The sequence below is a fragment of the Aristolochia californica genome, unplaced genomic scaffold, assembly GCF_029961685.1.
Source record: "Aristolochia californica isolate CCGP_79_NKW_82.1479 unplaced genomic scaffold, dmAriCali1.0.hap1 SCAF_9, whole genome shotgun sequence".
NCBI lineage: Eukaryota > Viridiplantae > Streptophyta > Magnoliopsida > Piperales > Aristolochiaceae > Aristolochia > Aristolochia californica.
The window spans coordinates 6,272,658-6,283,343 of NW_027182290.1; the positions used below are offsets into that span (position 1 = coordinate 6,272,658).

The window sequence follows — 10,686 nt, forward strand, 5'->3', positions numbered from 1 at the left end:
AATGCATTCTTATCATTAGATACAACACTAATGCATACTTTCACATTCTCAAAGTTAACAAAGCCAAAATATTTGGAATTCCCATTTCCTGCTCTCAAGACTACAAACATGGGAACCAAAAAATTCAGCCCCTCAATAGCTAGAGTAGCATCTGCTGCCTTCTAAATTTTAACTTGCTTATCATGTAGGAGCATCCCATTAAGCCCAAACAGATATGGGACATGCTCACTACTGGTGGTTTCATCAATAGAAAAATTAAACAGCCCCACATTTTCAATTGGGCAATGAACATACCCACAGGGACTGTGCTTGGCAACAGAAAAACAGAGTCCCCCAAAAATATTTTTTTGAGACACGCTGTTGTTCACAGCAATAGAAAAATAAAACAACATCCATTCAATTTTTTTTGTCCCTTCCCGGAATCCCCAAAAAAAATCCATCTCGGAATTTACACACACCAACTGGAATTTCATCAAAACGGTGATGTTTCTCTGCCTTGTGGAAAATAAAAAACCCCAGTCCAAAAATTCAAGCAGCGTTGCTGCTGCTCAACCCCTGGGAGCCCCTTCACCCCCATGGAAAAATCATTTATACGTATCAATTGAGGGCATGTCAGAAGCTTACCCTAAAAGACGTTGATGTTGGGTCCCCGCTGGATTGCCGAGGGAGAGATTGAGAGTGAGAGGTGGTGGCCGAAAGTCAAATCCTACCGGAGTTGTTTTCGACGACGCCGACGGAGCCTCCTCCTCATTTTCGGTGGCGAATAATAGCAAATTGTGGTCTTACTTTTTTCTGATGGTGAATTTTCGGACATCATTGCCGAAATTGAGATTAGGGCTGGTCTAAAGAACCTTGAGGTGGGACGACGAATAGGTTTCTTGGTTCCTCTACAACAGACACTGAATTCGGATTTGAAGTCACCCCCAAATCAGCTATTACCGATGAGGTTGTGGATAATACTCCTCCGATTTCGGTTTTCCAAGGTCATTCTCGACTTTGGATCTCCCTACGCGAAAATATTGAAATTTTTTGAAGCATGGCCTTTTTGCCTGTCCGGATTTGAGGTTGCACACAAATCTTCCGTAGGGACTTCGGTTGGTAAACAAGACAAATTTTTTAATTTTTCTGGCCCGTGGCCTGTTTTCCCGTCCGAGATAGCGTCTACTGCCTCACATTCAATGCTTATTTCATGCTCCAAGATGGTGAAATTTTCTACGGCATCGAGATTCTCCCTTGCAGAACTTTCACCAAAAGATTCATACCATGCACGTATTTCTCCCACTTGTTTGCGTACTTTTTCCAATGAATCGAGTATCTTGTGCATAACAATCCATTCTTTTTGGGATATAGGATAACCCATTGTGTCCCGCTCTGATACCAGTTATTACGGTCCCGGATCTGACACATGGATTCCAAGGGAGGAGGAAGAGGAAGACGAAGATCAAGCCAAAGGAAAGCTTGAAAACCCTAGAACTCATCAAGGAGAGCTCCAAGCTTGTTTAACCTAAAATTAACCTTAAATCAATGCTTTATTTCTCACTAATTCTTACCCCTTAAATAGGGTTCACCCTTACAAGGTTTAAAATAAAATATTACAAAAATACTCCTATAAATGAAATATTCCAAAAAAAACCCATGTGGCTTAAAACTGAAATAAAATAATTTAAATTAAAGAAAAAAAATTAAAATAATAATGTTATTGCGTGCATAACATTTTTATATCTATGGAGAATTTTTTTTTTCAGCAAAAGAAAATTGAAGACCAAGAATCCTTTTTATAGCAAGCTGAAGTTATAAACTCCAGTTTGAGGGAGAATGTTGAAGAGTAAATATGAAAGATTCGTACATGATACTCACAATAAGGAGTCTCACATAACCCTAACTATTATGGTGGAGTCTTATAAGAGTCTCACAAGAGGAGGTCTCATAAAAAAGTCTTAGTTAAAGGTGTTTAGTTATGTTAGTCTTCTATTTATGATCAGTTGTTCAATTATTCTAGGACTTATCTTTCAATATTTAACTTTTAGTGTAACTAGAATAAGGGTAGTTTAATTGTAATTGGATTCTACTTGTTTCTTCTATTATAAATTGATGCTCATGTACTCAAATTACAACAAGTTAGTGGAGTTTTTCTCTTTTCCAGAAATTTAAGAGTTGACAGAATATGATGTAATCAAACTTAGATTATGTTATCGTTCCCTTTTAAGGGGGCACTCTTATAATTTTATCATGACTTCTCTATAAAAATGAATGTGAGAAGAGCTAACCCTAATTGCGACCCAAGGGTGAAAGCTCTCTCACACTCAAGCTCTTGCTCAATCTCTCCTTCCCTCTCTACTCATCCACACTTTTCTCTTTCTCTCTTCTTTTTTCTTCTCCTAATTATAGGTAAGGGCATGATGGTACATAAAAACTCATCTCATATTTATGTCTCTTATTCACTCTTACTAGGGTGAAGGGTATTCTTAAAATATTAATATTTTTGATATCTATAAATACAACTTAAGGGGAGGGTTTGGACAAGTCCATTACCCTAATCTACTTCATCTTTTCTCCAAATTCGTCACTTTTCCTCTTCCCCTTCTAAAAACTTCTCTCCACAACTTTTCTTCTTCTTCTTACCCCTTAATCCTCTTCTAAAACTCTCTCCACAACTTTTTTTCTTCTTCTAACCCCTTAATCCTCTTCTATTATGATTATACATCACGGAATCCTAAGTTTCAACAGGTTATAAGCCACTTGACATTCCTATGGACCGAATGTCAAACTGTGTACAAAATCGGGAAATGAAGTTGATGTTGTACTGATTGTGTTTGGCACATCAAGTCATGCTTTGGTTTAACTATAGAGAATTTCACTAAAATACCCATTTAAAATAAATTATTTCTAAAACTACCCAACTTTGACCGATCAAATGCCTATGTGTGCAGTCAAAAGCGACACATAAGCTTTGACTGCTTATGTGTCACCACATCATCAATGCAGTAACATAGGTCGACACTTCGTCTGCCACATCATTATTTTACCACATAATCTGCCACATCATTAAATAAAAAATTAAATATTTTTTTAAAAAATAAAAAAATCTTATACATATCGTTCCACGTAAGCCCTCACTTGTATGTTTTTTTCTCAAAAATCTCTCTTCCTCGATCTTTCTCCTCGCGTCTCCTCTCGCCCCCTCTCCTCTAGCCGCTGCCGCCGCTCAGCCTCAGCCACTCGCTCTCCTACTGCCGCCGCTCGGCCTCGGCTGCTTGCTTCCCTGCTGTCGCCGCTCGCTCTCCTACTGCCGTCGCTTGGCCTCAGCCGCTCGCTCTCCTACTGCTGTCGCCGCTCGCTCCCCTACTGCCGCCGCTCGGCCTCGGCCGCTCGCTCCCCTGCTGCAGCTGCTTGGCCTCAACCGCTCACTCTACTATTGCCACTGCTCGCTCCCCTACTGCCGCCGCTTGCTCCCCTACTGCCGCCGCTCGGCCTTGGTTGCTCGCTCCCCTGCTGCCGCTCGCTCTCTTGCTATCGCCGCTTGACTTCGACGCCCCCCCCCCCCCCCTCTCATTATTCTTCTCCGCTCCCCTCTTGAATCTATTTACTGTATTAATTTTTTTTGTGAATAACAGTGGATTGGGTTCTGTTTCTGAATGGAATGCACTGTTTTCTGATTCAATTAACCCAACTACCCTAACTTGCAAATGTGATGAGATCAGTCATGGCAGTTCAAATGGATGAATAGTATTTTATTGCATCGACGTTTTCCGATCCTTAAAAATGACGGAATCCGGTCTGTTGTTCTGTTCAATTTTTTTAACCTTCATAAACTTTGCTAAACCCTTTTCAATATGCAGGCTCAATTCGCTAAGCGTGGTAATTATAACTAATTATTTATTTTACTATTTTATTCTGTTATAAAAAAGTAACATAAATAAAAATATTAATATTTTGTAAATATTTATTAATTTACCCTTTTATTATTTATCCAATAAATTTCATTTTATAAATATTCTTTTCTCCATATGCAACTAAAAAAAGCCTCTCTTTATAAATAGTGATGATTTAGTTTAAAAATACTTGCTTGAAAATAATTTAATAATATATTACTTAATATGTTAACATGATTAATCACATTATTTTCATTTCAATAGGTTTTTATTAGATTTATCATGATTTTAAGTAGAATTTTAAAATTTTATTTGTCAAATAATTAATTTACAAACCAAATTACTTTTAAGTAATTAAAATTATTAATAATTTTGGTTTTTTCTATTTTTGGCTTCGAGACATAAAATTTATTACTTTTTCCAAAGATAAATGTCCAATATTGTAGATATTAGGTAATAAAACATGTATCTTATTTTTTGAATTTTTTTTAAAAAATTATTCAATTTTTTTATTTACTGACGTGGCAGCTTATGTGGCAGATGACATGGTAAAATAATGATGTGTCAGACGACGTGTCAATTTATGTTATTGCACTGATGACGTGTCAACACATAAACAATCAAAGCTTACGTATCGCTTTGGACTGCACACATAGGCATTTGACCGGTCAAAGTTGAGTAGTTTTAGAAATATTTTGATGACATCAGTGTTTTTTAAAATAATTTATTTTAAATAGGTATTTTAGTGAAATTCCCTTAAATATAATGTTGGCCTAGCCGCTGCATACAATAACGCGTCAACAATAACAGAAAGTACTTTCTACTCAATAAAAGAAAAGAAATATATTTTATTCTTACACAATGATCAGAGTGAAACACCTGATCTTTTCATCACATGCGAATGATCGATCATCGATGTGTTATAAGAAATCAATTATCAAGAAAAAGAGTCATTCCCAAATCTTAAAGTTTTACGTGTAAATTCTACTGATTATGAATCATTTGCCTTCCGGCAAACCCGAGCTTGGGGATAGACAAGGCCAGGACGACAGAAATAATCCTCTTTAGGAGCACAATGCTCATCCAGGGAACAAATGCAGAGCCCTTCGAGAGCACAACCTTTCTTCACAATCTCCAAGTCTGACCCATTCAATCCAAAGATACCATCAGTCCACTCAGAAGAGAACAACCCTTGAGGATCAAACCTCCGCATCACTTCCACAAACTTGTCGACTTTAGCCCCGAACTTGGCTCTCACCCCGAAGAAGCCAACGTTCCTGTTCTTCCCCCAGTGAGGAAGCCCATTGTACTTGAAGAGTGCCATTTGTTCGATCTCCTCTAGAATGTCTTCGTAGAGACGGGGCTTGTTTGGATCGCGAGAGCGGTAGTAGGTGATGTCTATGTCGAGAGAGTCCTTCGTCTTCCCCAAGTAGGCCGTGGAGTTCCGAACATATCTCATCAAGAAGCCGCTATACAGTTCGGTGCCACATAGGGCTTGGGGGAACATGTCTCTAAGCTTCTTGACGTCGGCTATGAAGTTGGATACATTAGCCAAGTCTATACTAACCGTAGTCTGGTGGTAGAATAGCGCTACAATTTGAGGATCCCAACCGCAGGCAGTGAACAGGAGGTCATTGTTGCTGTTCAGGCACGACCCTGTGATTACGAAAGACTAGGTCAGTCATTTACTCTCAACTCTCATCCAAATTATTAAGGGAACTTAACTGAAAAAAAGGTGGGAAAATGGGTTCTTTGGACATTGAACAACCTGAGGTCTGCATGCGGCTCTGATTTCCGATAACCGGATAGCCGGTGAATTCCAGTAGACTCCCATCGTTGTTCTTGAGTCCCATGCCTGTCTCCAATAAAGTAAGAACTTGAAGTTTCGATTGCACGCATTTCCCACCAGGATTTGATGTTGCCTCCAGTGACTTTTCTGCAGAAATAGAATCAGTTATGAGTAGAAAGGTTTGCGTGCTTATCAAACTTGTAATATATCGAATGGAGAAGGAAACGAACCCAGAGCACGTGTGCTTGCAATTACTAGAGAAAGCTGTGAGCGGAATCCAGTAAAATCATTCTCCCCTTTGCCAGGAGTCGTCACTGGGACCCGAAAGTCATCTCTGTAAACTACCTCACCCATTGAAGGGTACCATGTAATATCGCCGTGTTGAGTGGTTGCACCAAATGAGGTTATGTTGCCCTCAAATCCCTTATCTTTTTCCACCCTGTTTGTGATATTGCGCTTGAACATGGGCTCCAGCTGAAGAGTGACCTACCCAAGAGAAAGAAGCTGTATTTCAGTATTCCAGAGTCTCACTTTATCTCCATCATATACTAAAAGATTAATGACAGTTTCGTTCAAAGTGAACTTCTCCATTTTTCTATTCTTAATTGCTTATTCTGATTTAGATGACTTTATCTCCATTTGACTATGAGAGTTTTCTTAACTAGAACGGGAACAGGTATTGGTTACAAATACTTTCCGAGAATACGTTGTTCTATTGTTTAATTTAGCAAAAACTCTTTGGCTAAGGATGTGGTTTGATTATATTAAGAACGACTGACAGTGACAGAGTCTTCGAAGTTGCTCAACGATAGTATTCAATTCATTATAATAACTATTAAAGGTGAAGCTCATTACTCTTTGACTTGAATAGGTAACCGTATCAATTTGACAAATTATTATAGGAAAGGAAGAAAGAGAAAGAAATAATAAAGAAATAGAAAAACTTTTCCGTTCAGACAGAGACTTTTCTCAGAGGTAATAAGGGCTGCTTAGGAGACTCCGGGTTGAAGTTCATTGCCAATGGTTTGGAATTTTAACAAATGGATTATCAAAGGTTGCAGAAGTCGATCTCCTAGGTCTGGTAAAGACTCAGAAGTCGAGCAGACTGGCTATTAATGGCTAAAAAAATTTCATAATGGCGAGTAGTATAGATACCTGAGAAATAACACCAAGCACTCCCAAAGAAACTTTGGCCGCTAAGATATCTGGATCATCTTCTCCCAGGTTGACGATCCTGGCGTAGTATCCATCCACGGGCTCTGAAGTCGGAACTACCAGCCTCATGCCCACAACGTATTCATGCACTGCACTCCCTTTACCAAACAAGGAGCTCCCGTGAGAGCCGGTGCTGATCAACCCCCCGAGGGTCATCCCCTGCCAATACGGAGAGTGTGGCACAGCCAGCCCATACAGTGCAGCGGAATCGATAAGAGAACGCAGTTTGATGCCGGCCTCCACCGTCATCCGTCCCGTCCTTGTGTCCACGCTCACCGTTTTATTCATTCTCATGGTGCTTATGACAAGCCCCGCACCGCTAGGCCCGCCGGGACATGAGAGCTTGGGAATACTGTGGGAGTAGACGGTCACCGCCTTCATCTTTTGCTTCTTCTTGGACGCGTTGGAGACGACCTCCAGAAGCTGAGTCTCGTTGGAGGGATAGGCGACAGAGGCCACCCTACAGATGCTACGGTCCGGGAAAGCTCCGTAGCCATTAGTTACCGTGCAGTTGTTGTTGCCGGAGGAGCAGGTGACAACTGGCCCCGGCGGAGAGCAGGACACGGAACTGAAGATTGAAAGGAATACTAAAGCAAATGCTGAGACTGCACCCACTGAAAACATTTTGGAGTGCATTTGATTGGATGATATCAAGCAGCGGAGGTGGCTGGATTTATAGAAGATCCAACCATCGGCGTGCAAAATAAGAAACTATTAGGAAATTTCCTCGAGGATAAGTTTAGCAGTAAAAAAATGTTGACCAGGTAAGCAGCACATGAGCTTTGAGAAAGCCCAAACTCATCCCTCGCCTCTGTTCTTGTTTTCCGTCTGTACTGGTATGATTTGTGTTATAAAGTCTTCGACGGCGTGTATCAGGCCAACGATCGATTTTGTTTAGGAACGAGACGGAGGATAAAGGGGCGATCGATTTACTTGCTAACGTGCAAGTAAACTAATTGTGCAAGTATGCAGATATCTTCACCACACCACTTATATTGAATCCGAGATAACGAAGGATCCCCAAACATGGTCAAAGTAAGCTTCCCATTGGGAGAATATAAAATCATTAAAAGATAATGAGAAAATCTGTGTCTACAGCCATATTAGAAGTTAAAATTAATCTAATAGTTTCTCTTAAGGTTTTGATTATCGAATCGGTGCTTCCAATAATGAAGTGTTTTTAGATGGGATAGACTCTTCCCTTTCGCTCCCCTTCCACACGTCACTGCGACTCCTTCTGCCATGCAAAACAAAACGAAAAAAAGAAAAAGAAAAAAGAAAAAAAAAGTGTTCTTCTGCTTACACGGATTCTGGTTCAAGTTGAAGATGATTTAAGCACTCCTTTCCTGACCATGGAGTTCCAAATTCGACTTCTTGACGTGTCGCAGAATATTTTAACGGAAATTCGGCAAAATCAATTGAAAACGTGTGGCAGAATCACATTCACTTCTCCGGTGCAGGCTTAGACTAATCCGTTGATAAACCACTAATGACTGCAGCAGACATGCCTAATTTGAGCGGAATGAGTGCTTCGAGCATGCCTCCGGCAACCATCATGCAAACCTTGTGGGGTCAAGGCCTACGGCATTAGTAAAACATGGTTGATTGAGTATTTAGCATAATTAGTGATTCCTTTTGTAGAGAGCCCATTTGGCTTCACCGACCAATAAATATTCAAAACGAGATGCAAGTTTCAATATTTGCCTGCGACTACCAAACTTGGGTTAGATCCTAAAAGTTGGCTTACATCCCTAATTTATGAAGCTGAGTTGTTCTAGCAAGGGTACAATTAAGAAATCTTTATCTTGATTATAAAATAAGGTTTACAACCTGTACAAGCTCATCATTGTCATAAATTTTGTACAGGTTGTAACGACCATATTATACAAATGGGAACATATTATACATACATAATATTATATCTGAAATATTTTTTTTAAAATGGAAACGATGAGATCCAGAGAAAGCCAATGCCTCTTCTTAATTCATCTATCCTCGCTACACTGGGGTAGGATCAGACCATGTCAAGTGCTAGCCCTTTTGATTTTTTTGCTTCCTTGGGTCTTTTAGTTTCAGACTTGGATAAGTTATTGGATCCTATATTCCTCCCGATTCAACCAATCGGTTTAATCAGGCATGAGAACACTAGATATAGTGATAAATACCTTATGGAGTAATAGAAGGTGGAATTAGAGTCGAGGATCGAATTGCCTGCCAGAACACATGTAATCACTAAACCTGCAGTAGAATATCGGATCTTGCACTATACGAGATCGTAACATAAAGTTTAAAAGAGAGAGAAAAAAGATTTTTATGTGGTTCAACAATGTGCCTACTCCACGGGATCACACTAGCTTCACTATCACTCAAGTGATTACAAGATGCATCAGTGATGAGTAAATGGCCAGGGGCATTCCCCTTTAAATAGTCTAAAAGTTGTTTTTACTTCAACAATCTCCAACTTGAAGACTACTTCGAACTACATTCTTCAACAAGTAACTCTCCCACTTGAAACATTTGTCTATAAGTGCTGCTATCTGAGTAATACTATGAGTTGTGTGATCTTCATCAACTTCTTAGTCTAAAAGGCCAATGGAAGTTGAGCAAAGGCTCAAATTTTCAATTGTCACTGTGTTGGTGATCATGTCCGTTGGATTATCACTTGTGTGGATCTTCTCCAACAACAATTTCTTCTCCACTTCTAGCTCTTTGATAAAATGAAATTTGATGTTGATGTGCTTCGTCCTTGCATGGAATATGCTATGCTTTGACATTTCAATAGCACTTCTGTTGTCATGTTGCAATATGCAATTTTCATGTTTCACACCCAATTCCTTCAAGAAAGCTTTCAACTACAACATCATTTTGCAAGCTTTAGCCATTGCAATGTATCTAGTTTCTAAAGAAGAATTTATTACTGATTTTTGTAACTAAGACTACCTAGCCACTGTCGCACTACCAATTCTAAACACAAACCCTGTACTACTCAGTTTGTTGTCTAAGTTGCCTCCATAGTCTAAATCCATATATCGAATCAACCTAATGTCAAAGTTTCCACCAAGGTTTAGAGACATACCTGAAGATTTGTTGTCTAAGTTGCCTCCATAGTCTGAATCCATATATCGAATCAACCTAATGTCAGAGTTTCCATCAAAGTTTAGAGACATACCTGAAGAACCCTTCATATCTGAGTATCCACTTTATCGCTTCCCAATGACTCTATCTTGTGTTTGCCATAAATCTGGCCACCTGACTAACTGCATACGAGATATCCGATTGTGTACTAGAAGCTGCATACATCAAAGATCCCACTATTGAAGCATATGGAACTCTGTCCATCCATGCCTTCTCTAAAGGCTTAGGAAACTGCTCTAGTGAGAGTGTGACATGAGAAACCAATGGTGTACCAACAGGTTTAGTGCCAAACATGATGAACATCATCAAACACATTCTCGACATAGTTTGTCTGCGACAACTTCAACACTCTCTCCTTCCTGTCCCTACATATTCTCATGCCAAATATCTTCTTGGATGGTCCAAGATCCTTCATAGCAAATTTTGTAGACAACTGCTAATTGAGATTTTGAATCTCACTCATATTGGTTCCTTTAATATGCATGTCATCAACATAAAGCAACAACATAATGTAAGGAGATGCTAAGCTCTTGAAATAGCAACAATAGTCTAAATGACACTTATAGAAGTCGATTTCCAGCATTAAGCTATCGAACTTGCAGTACCACTGTCTTGGAGCTTGCTTTAGGCCATACAAACTTTTCAACAATCTACACACCAAGTTCTCTTTGTTTT

The 10,686-nt window shown here is 39.5% G+C and overlaps 1 protein-coding gene across 1 annotated transcript; it reads right to left on the reverse strand.

Annotated features, from left to right (window-relative positions):
- Positions 1–4,834: 4,834 nt before the first annotated feature.
- LOC137940591 (probable L-gulonolactone oxidase 6) lies at positions 4,835–7,500 on the reverse strand. The gene is made up of 4 exons (XM_068785745.1): positions 6,817–7,500; positions 5,892–6,147; positions 5,641–5,808; positions 4,835–5,528 (listed from the first exon to the last, which is right to left on the reverse strand). The coding sequence occupies exons 1-4, from the start codon at positions 7,498–7,500 to the stop codon at positions 4,864–4,866; spliced, it is 1,773 nt and encodes a 590-aa protein (XP_068641846.1). The 3' UTR covers positions 4,835–4,863.
- Between the last annotated feature and the right edge of the window lie 3,186 nt (positions 7,501–10,686).